We start from the raw sequence: 17,998 nt of genomic DNA, 5'->3' as shown, positions 1-17,998 counted from the left end.
ACGCAAGATATATTTCATAATCACCTCTTCTTTTTTTTCAATGTTTTAGTGTTAAATAGACAGCGATTTAATTCTGTCAATGCCTTTCTTTTTCACTTTTTTAAAGCTAAGATTAGTAAATGGGGTTTTAGAAATTCCCTTATCTGATCTTGAACATCAACTCATGAGTCATGATTTCTCTTATAGGATAGAGATGTCTTCAATTTATATTCTTCATCATTTTTGACGTATATAAAGTAATATAAAGATTAGTATTAGGGATTTAGGGGTGGCAATTTGGGTCAGCAGGTCGGGTTCGGATCATATTTCGAGTCTATTTCTGGTTATGCTTAGAAACAATCAAAAGTAGTGTAAAACTTCGTATTATTACGAAATATGAAATTTGGGTCAAATCGGTTTGAATTCGAGTTGTTCGGGTTCAGGTCAGATTGAGTGCAGGTATCTCTCAGTAACTTCGTGTCCGGTTATTGAGTCGGGCCAGGGATTACCAACCCTAATTTGGATACTACCAATACAAATTAAATTATAAGAAACATGTAAATATTTTTTTTTTTAAAATTTCTTATTTATAATTAACTGCTGGGACCATTTCACGATAAGACGATTAATTGAGTAAAAGAGTTATTGTGATCGATGGGTAAACAAATGAAGTTACTTTTTTTTTTACAAGGTTACCTTGACGAGTGTGATGTTACTCCAATGAGAAAATGGGATTACTTTCATAACTAAGTGTATTTATGGGAAATACTATACATAACCTTTATATAAGGAGCTAAAAATGAAATTGAAAAAAAAATTGAAAACATAACATTTCTTATATTGATTTGCGTATGATTTTATCATACATTCCTAAATTAATATTACACTTAGTTTTTATTCTTAGACCTAACACTACAAAAAATGTCCGAATAGAAACAAAGTATTAGTGACGAAATTAAAAAAAATATGTCTCTAAATTTATTTGGAGACGGAATTAAATATTCGTCTCTAGATTAGAAACGGAATTGAAAATCTGTCTCTAATTTAGGGATTTTTTTTTCGTTGCTAAATTTAGAGACGATTTTTTTTCTGTTGCTAAATTTAGAAACGGATTTTTTTCCATTGATGATATGAACATCGGATTTTTAATTCCGTTGTTGATATGAGCGGCGGTTTTTTTAATTCCTTCCTTAATTTAGAGACGGATTTTTAATATTATCTATTACTTTAGAACCGTTTTTTTTTTCTCGTTGCTAGACTAGAGACAACTTTTTTCTCCGTTACTAAACTAGAGACGGTATTTTCAAAGTCGTTGCTAAACTAGATAATGAGATAGATTTTATTTTATTTTTTATTTTTTGTCCGGTTGCTGATATGAGTGACGGATTTTTTTTTTTCGTTGCTAAATTTAGAGATGGATTTTTTTTTCCATTGCTAAATTTAGCGACAATTTTTCCTTCTATAAATCTATTTAGCGATCAACAAGATTTTTACCCAACAGAGCTTAGTCTATCGATGTATCCGTAGCTAGCTATGTCTATCAATGAATTTTTATAAATTACATACGGGTGACTAAAAGGCCAAACTTTTGTAGTGTATAAGGGCTACATATACTTCATTGATGGTCCCTTTTATTACTCCAGATTAGTTAAAAAAAAGTTAAAAACAAAAGAATAAAGGGTTACTACTCGTAATAAAAAATGAGTTACTTTTTAAATAAATAATAACTCATATAATAAATATGGTTATATTTATGGACAAAATAGGATTATTCTTATAAATAACGATGTTACTCTTACTAATGAATAAAAATTGGCAAAATAATGTGGTCAAATTGTGTAGCTGACCATAAAGTAGACTTAGCTCATAAAATTGTACTCCATATATGTCAAATATTGATAGGAATGGGTATTACTAATTTAATTATACCTCCTTCATAAATACACCTATCTACTACCAAATTACGAAAATCAAATATCTAATAAAGACATAATAATAATAGTAATAATAATAATAATAATAATAATATATATATTTTTGAAATAGACATGATAATAATTATATTGCTACCTTATTAATATGAGATTTGTTGGCTTATTGTGTGATCATGAGTGCTTGATAGTTAGAAACTTAGTGGCATCATAATCACATTGACATAGCCACATACTAACATACCATACTAGTATACTACTCATTACTCGTTTTGTAAAGAGAATAATTATGTAGAGATTGAAAATCCAATTATAAATCATCACTATTTCTATTTCATATACATCATGATATATGTAATTATTTTTTGCAATCACAATTTTTTCTAAAAATTTAAATACTCCCTCTATCCTATTTTTTTTCCCGCGGTATCCAAGGCACATCTTACAATGTATATAACTTTATTTTCATACGCAAAAAAACTATAAAAGTTGATATTAATAAAATATACAATGAGACGCATTTAACTAAACGCCATATAACTATATTGTCTCTTACGGAGTATTGATTAATAAGAATTTATGGTCAAATTTTTGAAATTTGATCCAATTATTTACAGCGGGGCAAAAAAAAAAAAAAAAAAAAAGAACAGATATAGTATATAGTATATGTAACTACTTTGTATTAGTTTTGCACACATTATATAGAACAAATAAAATTAAAGGTACATAATACAATAAGATTGATATTTTTTTATGAAATTAATTACAAATTCCTTAATTGACTAGCTAGCAAAATCATCCAATGAACCAAGACTTAGGCCTGTTTTGATTAACTGAACTGAACTGAATTAGACTGAACTAAATATTTTATGAGAGAAGGAAATTAAGAACTGAACTGAACTGAACTGAATTAAAAATAATCTAAAGAAAACATACCCTTAAATTGAATCCCACCTACAACCTTAACTATTATGACTTGTAAAAAAAAACCCTCGATCTCACAATGAAGACTAGACTAGGCTTATTCATGATCAACAAGCTAAGCTTATACAGTATAACACGTGTAAATTCTCCAACTAATTAGCCGTATAATAATTTCCAAAGAATAACGTTTGGTGTATGTTTATTTGGTTTGCAACATGTTAGACCGTTAGTCACGTGAACATAGGACTGATTATGGCAGTATCTAACTATCTACAACAGCAACAAAAAAAATGCAGCTACAATTTATGTGGTCAAAGAATATTTTACATTTTGCGCAGAGTTTATTTATTTATATTCCATACAATTTTGCGCAGAGTTTATTTATTTATATTCCATGTCAATTTTCAATGTAGACAACATTCATTCTATTCTTACAATTTGGTCAGTTTAATTGATATGTTGTAAGACTTATAACCGTATTGGCTTTGTTTGACAAGTGACGGTTAGCGGTTGACTGTTGGGTGGTTCACTTGACTTGTTTGATCAGCTGATATGTTTGGTTGTTTATAATGGCTTTTGAAATTGACTGTTAAAGCTGGCTGTTTATAAAAGTATTTGGTAAATTAATTGTTGGTAGTTGGCTGTTTATTAGATAATTTGTGGGCCAACAAGCCAAAAGTCAACAAAAAAGCTACTCAAAGCAGCCTTTTCATTTTGGCTTAAAAGCCAGCTTTTTCACTGATTAAAAAGCCAATTACCAAACACATTTTTTGGCTGTTTGACCTCATAAAAAAGCCAAAAGCTAATCAAAAAGCCACCAAAAAGCCATTTACCAAACATGGCCATTATGTTTTCTCCTTGTGTCCGGCCATATGGTAGTCTACAACTTATTATGGTTGTTTCATTTGACTTTAAATTATTGCACATCTTTATACAACATCTTCAATTACGCATAATAAAAAAAAATAATGTTTTAAAACTACACATTGAAATAAATCTCACGAGATCTTATATGTGTATTTTTTTATTTTATTTTTATTACATATATAGTATAGCTATAAATATTTATGATCATAGTTTCTTTCTGTTCTAATAAAATATTTCAAATAATTAGACGAAATGAAGGGAGTAATCTAGATCTAATAAGGGAATAATGCATGCATATAATATACTAGCTACTTCACAATAAATAGGGGAGTTTTAGTATGATAATTTTGGCACAATATTGACTTATTGTGGCGCACCTACACTACTTTTGGATGGTAGTACTAGTAATTAGGCTCTCAATAAATTTATTTTGGAGAGCCAAATAAATCAACGCTAAGGTCTAGGGAGGACCATGAGAATTACACACAGTTAAGGCACAACATGTACACTCTAAGAGATAGGGTTTGTTGCGGCTAGCTTGAAAAAATGCGCAAACTCCCTCTAAGAAGATGACTTTTGTGGCATGGAGATTGCTAAGAAAGTATATATACTCTCCTATGCACGTACCTGGCACGACGTTGAACTCGATCTATACCAACTAGATATGAATTAGAATTCTTATTACTTACGGATCGGAGTAGCTAGCTATATTATTTAGTGTTTAGAAAGCCTCAAGATCAAATGATGAGAATCGATGTCAATATCTCCTGAAATCGAAAAGAAAGCTCTAACCACTTGAGATATCACCTAGCTAGCTATATTACTTACAGACTAGATTTATCATCATATCCAACACACAAATAAGTAATTAACTTGGATAGGGACTAGGGAGGTGCTTAGTTTGTGGTTTTTTTTCAATCACCTTCTTAAGTATAATTTTTGCTAATTTTTATTAATATTTTTTTTTGAGGATAAGAATTTTTTAGTTTATAGTTCAAACCTCAAATAAAAGAATATAATATTCAAAGTGACAATAATAATTCAGAGCATTATCCGAAACAGAAACACATTCTCTTGATCATATTAAGAATATATGAAATTTTTTATTATATGTGTTCATTAAATTTAAGAGGGTAAGACAGACTGTAAGAACATGAATTTGTTTAATCATGCACAAATGCACAATGATTAATACGGAGTGATCGATAAGGCCGGTTATATTTAACTTTCATTATTATGCTTAGGGATGTCAATGGGGCGGGGCGGGGCGGATGTTGGCCTTCCCATCCCCATCCCCACCTAATATTTTCATCCCCATCCCCATCCCCACAGCGGGTCCAATTTTCATCCTCATCCCCGCTCCACCGAGTACAACTCCAAAACCATCCCCGCGCCCACCCCCCACTTGGATATCCATCCCCACCTAATTCCCACCAAAGACCCGACTAATCCCCACCAAGGATCCACCTAATATCCGTACCTCAAATACACAATCTTACATAATTAATACGAATTATAAAATAAAACATTCTATAAACATTTTTGTGTTATAATATAAGTGTCGTACAAAGTATTATAATTAATATTGTATTTCATGTAATTATTTTATAAATAGAATAAAAATATATAATTTTGCTTTAAAAGATATATAGATCTGGGTATGAGGTGGGGATGGGGCGGGTACGAAGTGGGGCGGGTGGGGCGGGTACAACTTAAAATTCACCCCCGCCCCATCACCCATGGCGAGTATGATTTTTATCCCCATCCCCGCCCCACCACCCGCCAAACCGAGACCCATCTGGGGTGGGGATGGGGCGGGTCTCCTACTTGACCCGCCCCACTGACATCCCTATTATGCTACACTATTTTGTAAGAATGCTAGGTGGTGTGAAAGGTACTTAAGGAAAACTTGATTCAATAATAATGTAAAAGCTAAGACCCTATCAATTGTATTGTGTGTATACAATATATATATATATATATATATATATATATATATATATATATATATATATATTGGGAGAATCACGATAAGACACGGCATGGTCGGGCTAGGCACAACAAAGCACGCTAAAAACAATGCAATTTTCTTAGGCACGCAAGCCCGACATGATGGCACGTGGGTATGAGGCGTACACGGGCCAACCTTTTGAAAACTTCAACCCGGCACGGCACAACGTGCCACGAAACTCGTGGGCCGATTTATGGGCCGGTGGTCCTAACTAACCCGGAAGCACGTGGACATGGCATGAGACACGATCTGGCACGACCCAGAGCCATATTTAAATATCCATGTATTTTTTGGCAAATAGGATAAGTCTTGGATATAATCGAATTTGGTCATGATGATAATTGATTACAAGATTACTCCATCGTGTTTACTTTATATAGCTCTAAGTATTACTCTCTTCCTTCCATAATAATGGACATATTTAACCTCTTTTTTTTTCCCTCCTCGACAACTTTGCCTATCGTTATTGTAAATGCACATTTTGACCTTATTCATATACTATGCTTTGAACAATGTTAGCGAATGTTTTAAATACCTTGGGTCGATCATCTAAAAAAATGGTGACATTGATTAAGATGTGGCCCACACAGGATTAAGTCGGGGTGGCTTAAGTGGAGAAATAATTTATTTAATATAATAGAAATATAATATAGTCATAATTATGAAAAAAGTAAAGAATTAATTTCAAATAGGATCTTGCTAACGAGCGCCCCGGGGCGTTAGATAAGGATAAATTATATTGGTTGAAATGGTATTAAGTTAGAAATTCATGACAAAATCACGATCGTTCGGTGTAATTAATGTTAATTTTACTCTAATATTTGCACTTTAATTCTCTTATCTAACGCCCCGGGGGCGCTCATTAGCTTTTGCCTTTCAAATATTATGGAGTGCATAGAGTACCTCTTCTTCAAAATTGAAGATTCAACATACTTGGAGGGAGAGTAATGATCAACATTCAACCGTTTAATTTGAACACTATTAGATTCAAGCGTATTACGAATGATGGTTGTCTGGATATCGTCGCCGGTGTAGGCGCCGTCACTGTGGTAGGGGACTTGGGTGGTCGGATCCGCGGGGCTGGGGAGTCAGGCAGCGAGGGTGGCTTGGGCAGCTGCCAGCCGGTGGGGGTGGTTTTTATATAATTAATTTTTTAATTTTTGTTTTTAAAATTTTATTTTATTTTATTTTAATTTTTGGGACCAATCACAGGCCGCCACATGTCAGATAACTTGTTATTACAAGTTACATGACCGGTTGAGACCATTATGAGCGGATTGAGTATAAAGGTCGGATTATTTAAAAATAATCAATAGGTGAGATTATTTTGAGTGGATGAGCCAAATGTCGGATTATTCCGAGTAATTTTTCCCAATAACAAAGGGAGTACATGATTTCATTTCAATTTGCTTGGTTTGGTTTATGTAACAAACTATAGTAAGGGTCTGTTCTCATACGATTATTTTCAATTCAGTTCAGTTCAGCTTTTAAGTTCCTTTTCTTATAAAATATTTATTTTAGTTCAATTCAGTTCAGTTATAATAAGGTCATTTCAGTTAAGCTTATTTCACTCAATGAGAACAGGCGAACAACCCCTAAATGAGTAACAATTAGCAAAACGAAGGTGCAAATAACAAGGTCTAATTCTAATTTTTGATTTCGCGGAACAATTAACGATATTCATATCCCGCCTGAAATCACCACCAAAGTTTAAACCCTAACCCCTAAAAACTTCATTAATTTCATACGCTGAACAAATTGGCAAGAGAAAATCGAATAATTAGATGCTTCAATTATCCTATTCAAATCAGTCAGTCATTTAAGGTACAATTTCTTCAGCTTTTTTCTTCAATTTTTCATTCATTTTGCTACTACTTTAATATGCCAATTGTTTATTTTTATTTTTTTTTAAACTTGTGACCCTAATTTGTGCATTTCTGAACTTCTTTAGGGTTTGCTCTAAATTTTCATTGTATGCAATGATAAAATTGTCAATATTGTTGTAGTTCATAACAATATTGGTTGGAAAATGCACAATTTGATGCATCAACAATAGTAATTAGTCAATAAAATGTTGAAATGATGATTAAAATTTGATTAATCATAGTCGATTGCTATTTTGTGTTTTTCTATGCAGGTTTGTATTAGATTAATTTAAGTTATACTCTTGATAGTTGAATGTATTCAATGCTTTTAAGTGTTGAATCTTACAGTATTTTTATCCCTCAAGGTTTGATTGTATAATGGTGAGTTCTGATTCGTGTTTAACGATGGAAATTGTTTTCTCCGGTTCGGCCTTGCAATATTTCCCGTGCTTGAGTTGTATTCTTGTTCTTCTGGTCTTCTTACATGGCAAATTATCAAGAACATTTGCAAGAATTGTTGTTTAATTAGTTTTATGTGTTTTGAGTGTGTCACACTTGTGGGCGGGCAGGGGGAGTGGGGGATGGTTATTTCTCTTTGAATTCTATAGAAATCTATATTCAATTATTCATAATAGGGACAGTGGCTTGTACTTTATTTGGTTTATTTTACTTTTTTTTCTCTATTATCATGTTATACAGAATGTCATTAATGTTGGCGAAGGCAAGCCAAGTTTTGAGCAGGGAAGTAGTGCTTAGGAACACTGGCTTGATTAGGAGATTTATGTCTGTTTCAAGTAGGGCTGTTGTTGATTCTGCTGCTAAGGATGGGGAGCTCAGAGTGTTTGTAGTTGCTGGCGAGGTTTCTGGGGATATAATAGGTGCGCGCCTAATGACTTCATTGAAGAGGTTATCACCGTTTCCAGTCAAGTTTTCTGGTGTAGGTGGGTAAGTCTATGTTCTTTCAGTCATTATTATAAAACCTTTATTTGCATGATCTCTTCTTTACCAGGCGAGGGTCTTACTTTTTTTTTTTATAAAAAAAAAAAATGTTTTTCTGTAAGTCATTTTGCTATGATGAGAAGTGAAGAACTAATTGTTACACTTTCGTATTTAAGTTATATTAAAAATAGTCTCTTTAAAAATGCTTTGTTGGCTCAGTTATGTTTTCAATCTCATCCTCGTTCTTGTGTTTGTATGTGTGCATTTTGAAATATTTCTTAATTTCTATGATAAACCATGATCTATATTCGCATAAACATGTTGTTAAAATTGCTTTTAGAGTTTTTTCCAGCAGCTGGTCTGCCTTATTTCTTCAATCTCGATTCTAGCTTATACAGTTTCTTTTATCCAGTTCAATGATGTCTCAACATGGATTGCGATCTCTGTTTCCTATGGAAGATCTTGCTGTAATGGGAATTTGGGAATTGTTGCCACATCTTTATAAGATTAGAGTATGTATATAATGCTTTTTAAGTTGTTGTGTCTGCTCAGCAAATGAAAACCAACTCATTTTGTGGGTTTTTGATATTGTTCTGAAGTTTTGGTTATCAAATTCAGGTAAGGTTGAAGGAAACAGTGGAAGCTGCTTTCTTGTTTAAACCTCATGTTGTTGTAACAGTGGACGCAAAGGGTTTCTCTTTCCGTTTCCTCAAAGAGCTAAGAGGTATTGACCAGTCACTCGGAGTGCAAATTTTCTAATTTATTTCTTTTAATAACCATTGTAATAGAAAAATAGACAAATGCCTTTTGCAGCTTCCTATATTCTGCAACATGTAGATAGTCCTATCCATTTCCATTATGTCGCACCATCATTCTGGGCTTGGAGAGGTGGTGAAGCAAGACTCAAGGGGCTTTCTCAATTTATAGACCACATTTTATGTATTTTGCCATTTGAGGAAGAAGTTTGCAAGCTAAATGGGTTAGCTGCGACTTTTGTGGGACACCCTGTGCTGGAAGATTGTTTGGAGCTGAATTTAGTACGTCTTTTGACATCTCAGTATTGTGGATGCATGTATTTAATGAACTTATCCTTGTTTCCTCCCTCGTGCTCTATATTGACGTAGAGGATTTACTTAAAATGAGTAAAATCTATTCCAGATATTGAGTAGGCAATTTTTTGGGATCTTGTTGGTTGGTTTCTGTAATTAGTTGCTAAGCTTTAACTTCCAAAGTGGTACTATGTATGGTTTGTCTTCTCTCTCTCTCTCTCTCTCTCTCTCTCTCTCTCTCTCTTTCTCTGTCTCTCTCTCTCTGTATGCTTGGCCATTTGTATGCTCCCTTATTTTTCCCTCTTCATTCTCTTTCCTTCTAGGTTTAGAATTCGTTATAATTTTTCTATTTGGTATAGACTATAGAGACTACAGCTCTACTTTGTTCAAGTCAAGGCAAATCCTTCTCACGGATTTTTATTTGGGATTAAATTCATGGAATTGTTCCATATGATATTCTAAAATGAAGACTATTTCTGCTCGTAATAAAGAGTTTCCATGATTCGCATCAAAACCTTCTGGGCAGAACTATTTCTTTCCTTGCTGAAGTGTAGGTCCTCCCAACAGTGAAGCCTTGAAGATGATGTTACGCAAAAGCCCAACAGTGTTCATTTACTCGATTGAGAACCAATGTTGGTGTCTTGTGCTTATATATGATTCTGTTTCTGTTATTTCACGAACTTAACATCTGGTGTTTTGAGCTTTAAATGATCCGTGAAGGTCTTTTCTTTTTCTTAATTTTTTTGTTCTAATATAATGATGTATATTCCTTTTTGCACCAACCTATTGCAGCTACTGTTCTATTAGTTTTAATATAGTGGTAGAATTTCAGGGGAAAGACACTATTGACTGGAAGGTTTACACAAATAGTCAAGACTTCAGAAGTAAATTTGAAATTCCTTCAGGTATTAATCTTGGTGGTAGTAGTTGTTGCAGTCCTGATTAATGCATTGTTTGAAAATCTCCTTACTTCTGGGATTTGCCTTTTCCTTTTCCATTTGCATTTCTTTATTTTTTACATCTTTAACACCGAAATAAAAACCTTTGCTATTTGCTATATTATCTTGTGTGATCTGTTTTACTGGAATGGCTTTGTTATCAATGTTAGTGACTGTTGGCAACATTTGTTTTTGTCTCCAAAGGAGCCAAGGTTATAACACTGCTTCCTGGTAGCAGATTACAAGAGGTACAGCGTATGGTTCCAATCTTCTTGAAGACCATGGAGCTTTTGAAGGGCTCTTTTCCTGAATTGAGAACAGTCATGCTTGCCGCTTCTAATCAGCACGTGGAAGATTACCTTAGTAGATTGATTGACCATTGGCCTGTGCCTGTCATACTGATTCCTGGGAGTTCAATAGACCAAAAATATGATGCATTCAATGTAAGTATGCTTAACTTTTATTGCTGTGGAAAACTTAGTAGGGTCATTATTCTACTATTGCCTCCGTTGGAAATAATAGTCATATATACTAATTTGGGTGTCCAAAGTAACTTTTCTCCTTTTGTAAGATTGTCATGATTAATGATTACCCCTACTTGGATTGAATGATGGGAAGAGCATCTCTATGGACAACTATCCAAATATTATTTATGTTGAATATTTGAATACACGTTCTCATGCTGTGGATATAGGATATTAGGATCTATGTTGCATTTGATCTGTCATATTTGGTTCAACAGATACCATATATTGGCGGCAGTAGCCTTAGCTATGCACCTCTCACCCCCCCCCCCCCACCCACCCTTCTTCTCCACTTCTATAACTCCTCAATGGTGTACAATGTTTATGATTTCATTTTACAGGCGAGCACGGCTGCATTATGCACTTCTGGAACTGTTGCTGTTGAGCTGCAACTTGCTAGATTGCCATGCCTTGTTGCTTACAGAGCCCATATCTTAACAGAATGGTTAATCCGGTACAAAGCCAAAGTGCCATACATATCCCTTCCTAACATCCTCTTGGGTTCACCTGTCATTCCTGAAGCTCTCTTCGACACATGTACTCCCAAAAATTTGGCATCTACTCTTACGTAAGGTTCTTGAACACTGTCATATCAGTGATATTTCTATTTTTGTAACTACTATGTAATTAATTTGTGGCTAAATTGAATTATAAACCTTTTGCTAAGTATAATTTCTGAAGTGATTATTTCGATCTCTGGTAGAAGGATTCAGTCGATCTACTTGTTTCATTTGATTTTGATGTTATCAAAACTTTCCTTTGCACGGATTATCTAGGTGTTAGAGAGCCATTTATTTGCAGTTACAGTTTTTGATACAGTGTATGTAGGGTTCTGAAATTGGAGATTAGAGGTTTATTTTCATTGCTGATTGTCAAACATGGGCTTATTATCCTTGTGATGTATACCGTATAGGCAACACTCTCAACATTGTTACTCTTGAAAAGATTTTACATAGTTTACGAAGCATTTGATAGAGCTGTTTAATCTCTTTTTGCAGAAAACTAATCCAAGACGAGGGCCTAAGGGAACAACAAATCAAGTCTGCTGGAACTGTTATCAGGCTTTTAAGTCCTCCGGCAAACAGTTATCTACAAGATGAATCAGGATATACTTCACAACCTAGTATGATTGCTGCATCTACTTTATTGCATTACAGAAGGTGCCTTTAGCCGTAATATGCATTTCTATGTACTCTACCCCCTATTTATCCGGTCTCTTTGTCGTTTTGTTCGATTGAGAAGTTTCTTATATCTATGGCTTTAAGCCTCTATAATTTTTCACTTCAAAAGTCTCATAGTAAGAAAAATTTTCTTTAGGGGTGTTTTGTTTGGTAATTTCTCTTATATCCTTAACTTTTTTTTTTCTATAATCACTGTTCATTGTGGCTTTCTAGTCTCTAAACACAAATATGCAAAATTAATTATTTTTAACTTTTAGGCCTTCCTTCTTTTGTGCTCCTTGATTTGCCATTGTTCATGCTTTTCTCTTCCATTGTTATATTTGCCTTGATAGGAATTTGTGGTTATTCTTAGAAAACTTTATCCTAGAATATTAGTTCATCATCTAAATATCTAATGGTAAGAGAAAAATGGCATTTACCAAGAAAGCAAATCATCCCTTGGACCACAATTTTTTTTTCCTTTCAAGTTGCTGTTGACTGTTGTTCTCTATATAATCTCCAACATCAGCAAATCATCTATTTAATGTACATGACAATTTTCCCATCTTACCATCAACCATAACCTGGCTTTACCTGTCCTCGAAAAAGCAACAAAATGGCGGCAACAAGAACAATGGCTGTTTGCTTGGGAATTATCTTAGTTTGTTCGGTCTTGATGAATGTTATTGATGCTGATCAAGTAGATGCAGGGGTAGCAACACTGACGGCCGGTGATCATGCGAATGGCAGATCATCAGGCGTTGCTAGATCTTTAGCAGAAGATCAAGATGGTGAATATCAAACACCCGATACTGGTGATGATCCTATTCCCAAGGGCAATGTCATGGGATATTAGATCATTACTACCATTCCAAGGGACGTTGTCACATAGTCTCACTCCATGAAAGTAAATCCCATCTTAGAGAAAAATATGTATTTATAATTTAACTAGATGAAGCTCGTGCATTGCACGGTTGGTTTGTATTTATTAAACCAAATTATTTTTTTGTATTTTTATAAGACAAAAGAAAAGACATTTTATAGGCTAATGCCATAGTTTCAATTAAATCAAGCAAATATTTTTTTTGTATTATGTGATAATTTTGTTACTTTATTCGTTGAATGTAATAAATTATTTAATATTTTTATTTTAAAATAAATAATGAATTTCCTCTCCTTAGTACCCAATTTGGTGACTTGGATAAAATATTGTGCCTTGCATGTAAGATTTGGTGACTTAGATATTATATTGTGTTACAAAGAGTTCAAATATATGCATATCGAGCTGAGCTCTTTGTGCATTGAGCTCTTTGTAACACAGCCTATAAATCTTATAATAGGCAAACTTTAATACTTAAAAAATAAAGTGGTTGGTTTAAAAATCACTATGTTCTCATCTAGAGTTTTTCGTTTAAAAAGCCAAAAGTTTGAACATGAATACTCACTAATACATCCAAGGCAGCAAAAACCTATTCACGAGAAGTTTTCCTGTTAAAATCTTATTTGTTGATAGTTTTAAAACAATGGATATACGATTTTTTTTTTCCTTTGAAAGAAAGCTTTGATTTATGTGATTTTCTTAATACTCATTATACATAATTAATTTAAGTGATGAAATATTGAAATGATATTCAAATCATCAAATGTGTGCATTAAGACTTTGAGAGTTGTAAATAAGAAAATGAATATAGATAAATAAACGAGGGGAGTATATGTATATCACTTAATTTGTGGATCACTGTTAAATTAATTGATGCTTATAAATTTTAGGAAATTTTGCAAAAAACTACCTTTAAATCTTGTTTTTTTGCATATAACCGCCTTTTAAAAAAAATGTTGCAAAAGACCATCAATTTTAAAATTTTTGTTGCAAAATACCACTCTTTAAGCCAAATTTATCAATTGTTTTACATTGAAATGGTGGTAATTTGCAACAAAAATTTTAAAATTAGTAGTCTTTTGCAATATTTTTTAAAAAAGGTGGTTATCTGCAAAGAATAAGATTTAAAAGGTGGTTTTTTTTTGCAAAATTATCTAAATTTTATGGTGACATGTAATGATGCTTTAAGAGCTCATCTCGATATGCATATATTTAAACTTTTAATGAAATATGTTTTAATATTGAATAATTTCATTATTTACTATTTTGTTACCTTTCATTGTTGCAAACATAAAACTTTGATCAATAATACTTCATATTATTAATGATAAAACATTAATGATATGAAAATATATATTGATTCAATTTTAACAAGACTCACATTATTAAGAGCAACTCCAATGGTGTAGCTAGGAACTTGCTTGCAATATTAAATAATCCCGAGCTATTAGCTTGACCATGGAGCTAGAAAATGCAATTAACTTGGCTAAGCAAGTTAGCTTTGTCAAGCTAATCAAAGCTAATTTGTTTGGAGAAAAACTTACCAAAAAAAAAATATAAAATAGAATTAATAAAATGGAATACAAAAAGTTGATAAAGGATGTGAAATTCATTTAGATTGTAAGCTAATAGCTAGCCATTGGAGTTCAAAATAGCTACAATAACAATTAGCTTAAAAGCTTATGTGGCATGTCAAGCTAATTGTCAAAATAGTTTGCCGTTGGAGTTGCTCTAAGAAGATGAATTAATATAGACATGGGATTTGATTGACTAAAAATAAAAATAAAAAAGAGGAGTTTGGGTGATTAAAGATGAATATATTACTCCAATATTATATTTAGTCTCATTTGAAATTTTAAAAAGATTTCAATATATATATATATATATATATATATATATATATATATATATATATATATATATATATATATATATATTTTAATGATAGATTTTAATACGTAGCTAGTATAATAATATAAATAGATCTATTTTTTGAACAGTTTTTCTGAAAATGACAATACACCAATACACGTACTACTACAAAAAAAAAATCCCCAATGTCAAAAAAAAAAAAAAAAGTCAGACTTTTTGAATCACTTGTATATAAAGGTACAACTAATAAATCTATGGTGTCACCTCATACTTATTAGGCAACTTGTTAAGTTGGGGTTAAAATTATCAAAGCACCTAACAAACCGCCTAATATACATAAGGTGACTTGATAGGTTTACAAGTCGCACCATATACATATGCGACTCTATAATCCGACTTATTTAGTGGTTTGAATTAGATTTTCAAAGTCACCTGTACATAAGGCACGACTCGAAAACATGTCGAGTTGCCTTATACATATTAGGCGACTTATTATGTGAGTTTTGTTAATTTTGACTCTCACCTTTTGAGTAGCTTAATAATCCTAATATGTATAAGACGACTCAATAAGTTAATAGTCACACCTTACATACAAGTGACTTTGAAATATAATTTATCAGTCGCCTCTTTCAACTCAAGCGACACAATAGGTTAACCAATGGAGTCACCTCATCTAGTATAAGTGAATCAATATCTTAACATATAGAGTCGCTTGACAACTAATAGGTGACTTGTACAAAAGTTATTGAGTCGCCTCAAGAGGTGACTCCTAAAGTCGAAAGCTATCATGTCGGTGGCTATAGAGTTGCCTCTAAGGCGACTCGATAGTTTTTTTTTTTTTTTTTTTTTTTTTTTTTAACATTGATACAAGTCATACAACAACTAGTAATCTTACTCTTGATATGAAGAAAATAAATTCATTAAAGCAAAACATATCGTTAATCAATTATGTACAATTTATGAATACCATTTAAAGACTCTCTTGGTTAAAAGTATTGACATACAATGTTCAGAACTTCATATATGCATAAGTTTGACCATTAATATATGAAAATATAAAGTACTAAAATTTAATAAAAGTAGGTATTATGAAAAAAATATATACTAACAAACAAAAGTTTACATGAATACATTTGAAGGGTTTTTTTTTCTTCGATCAAGAAATTCTATACCTATAATAACTTCTGTTGTTAATAACTATAATTAAACTAGCCGATATAAAGTTTTGTTTAGATTGTTCAAAAAAAAAAAAAATATTTAGATGATACCATTTGAATACCAACTAAAAAAATATATTGATACCAACAAAAGCAAAAATTCATGCAGTACTAACGAAGAAGTATATTGATATCATGATCAACAAGATGGTACCATCTAAGCACAATTAAGTACCTAACAGAAATTGTTACATTCATTAGAAACAAAAGGTATTACAAATACAAATTTTCTCTATACGAATAATATGTACTAATAAAAATCATTACTTTATTGTTATTGACAAAAGCTATTGAGCATCCTAAGACATTACCAAAAAAAAAAAAAAAAAAACCTTAAAGTGAAAATAGTGTAAAAGTCCAATTGTAACAATATTATTAGGACGGAGGAAGTAATTAGATGTATAAGATCAAAATAGGGTATTGACAACATGCATGATCAACATATACTACATCCGTTTCTTATTATCTGCAACAAAGGAATATTTTATGTCTCACAAATAATACCCCTTTGTTGCACATAATAGGAAACGGAGGTAGTATATAAATGGTTGTGGCCGATGAATCAATATTTTTCATAAATTTTTCTTTAACCTAATTCAACAGTGTAAATTACTCATATCTATTAACTATTACTAAAACATAAGTTGCTGACGTCACCATTGCCCACGTGTCGCTTTCTCATTAAAAAATTTCCCGCTTAAATGCAATGATGATGTCATTTTTTTTATTTTTTTTTATTTTTGTAGAGGTATCATATTTAACATTTTTGAAATTTAAATATTGGAAGCTTCTACATTATAACTAAAACATAGTAATTTATCGTAGGTAATTGAAATAATTTTAAATAGTACACTAATAAATGACCTCCTACATTGAATTATGAATTAGACAATGTTAAACAAATAATATATCATAATTTTGATGAAAATAAAAAATTTTAAAATTAAAAAAAATATACATAATTCTTATTTATATTCATGTATAGCGATTTATTTTTAAAATGTACAAATTAAAAATAGGTTTTATATAAACTGTGCATCGCACGGGTTCTTACCTAGTATACTAATTAACTCGTCATTTTCTTCCTAGATGAAAAGTAATCTTAATTGAATTATTGTACCTCTTAAAAAAAAATGCATTGTTGTAATTGTTAGAAAATTTAGCTTATTATTAGAAAAATTATTCCCATAAATATTTTCTTCCACAAAATAAGCTCATCCAATGAAATTAAAAAAAAAAAAAAAATATTGTCAAAGTAACTAAAAACTCTCCTTCCAAATCGCTATTATTTTCTATAAAATCACAAACATTAGCAACCCATCATTTTTCCCATCTAAGCATTACCAAAACTTGAATATTATTCTCACCATTTTACGTCGAAAATGGCGATCACAAGAAGAACAATGGTATTTTGCTTAGGATTGGTCTTAGTATGCTCACTCCTAATGAAAGGGATGGATGCATCCAATGAAGCTGAAGCTCCAGGGAAAGAAAAGAAGGTGGCGGCCGTCGATGGCGCGAAACAGTGGAATGTAGACCTTACAGACGACCCTTCATCGGACGAAAATGAAGAAAGTACCGAGACTAAATTTGAAGGTGATGATGCCTCCGATGATACTCCTAGGACGATTGTTATGGGACACTAATATATTTCTAATCTTGCATGCTTATTATTTTTTTTCTTTAATTTGTTTGTATTAATCTTAATCTCTCTTTTTTTTTTTAATTATTAATTTAATCAATTTGTTTTTGATTTTTCTCATGTATTTGTATCACTACATCAATTGAAGAAAAGGAAAAAAAAAATAGTGTATGATATTTTTGAAATACATTAATGTATGT

At 32.0% G+C, this 17,998-nt stretch overlaps 1 protein-coding gene across 1 annotated transcript; it reads left to right on the top strand.

Annotated features, from left to right (window-relative positions):
- Positions 1–6,573: 6,573 nt before the first annotated feature.
- Positions 6,574–13,255, top strand: LOC110701945 (probable lipid-A-disaccharide synthase, mitochondrial). Its single transcript, XM_021879564.1, has 9 exons — positions 6,574–7,536; positions 8,277–8,522; positions 8,929–9,028; positions 9,135–9,240; positions 9,330–9,553; positions 10,398–10,470; positions 10,708–10,946; positions 11,369–11,595; positions 12,026–13,255. Exons 2-9 carry the CDS (start codon positions 8,278–8,280, stop codon positions 12,195–12,197), a joined length of 1,386 nt encoding a protein of 461 aa, XP_021735256.1. The 5' UTR covers positions 6,574–7,536; position 8,277; the 3' UTR covers positions 12,198–13,255.
- Positions 13,256–17,998: the final 4,743 nt, after the last annotated feature.

This window comes from Chenopodium quinoa, unplaced genomic scaffold (genome assembly GCF_001683475.1).
Source record: "Chenopodium quinoa cultivar QQ74 unplaced genomic scaffold, ASM168347v1, whole genome shotgun sequence".
In the NCBI taxonomy this organism is placed as follows: domain Eukaryota; kingdom Viridiplantae; phylum Streptophyta; class Magnoliopsida; order Caryophyllales; family Amaranthaceae; genus Chenopodium; species Chenopodium quinoa.
The sequence above is the reverse complement of the archived record's forward strand: the minus strand, read 5'-3'. Positions and strand labels throughout refer to the sequence as shown.

What these genes read in the sequence shown, in the direction of transcription:
- LOC110701945 (XM_021879564.1), top strand. Translation starts at nt 8,278, where the DNA reads ATGTCATTAATGTTGGCGAAGGCAAGCCAAGTTTTGAGCAGGGAAGTA. An exon ending in AAGTTTTCTGGTGTAGGTGG is followed by an intron (nt 8,523 to 8,928) that starts GTAAGTCTATGT and finishes TCTTTTATCCAG; the next exon opens with TTCAATGATGTCTCAACATG. An exon ending in CACATCTTTATAAGATTAGA is followed by an intron (nt 9,029 to 9,134) that starts GTATGTATATAA and finishes TATCAAATTCAG; the next exon opens with GTAAGGTTGAAGGAAACAGT.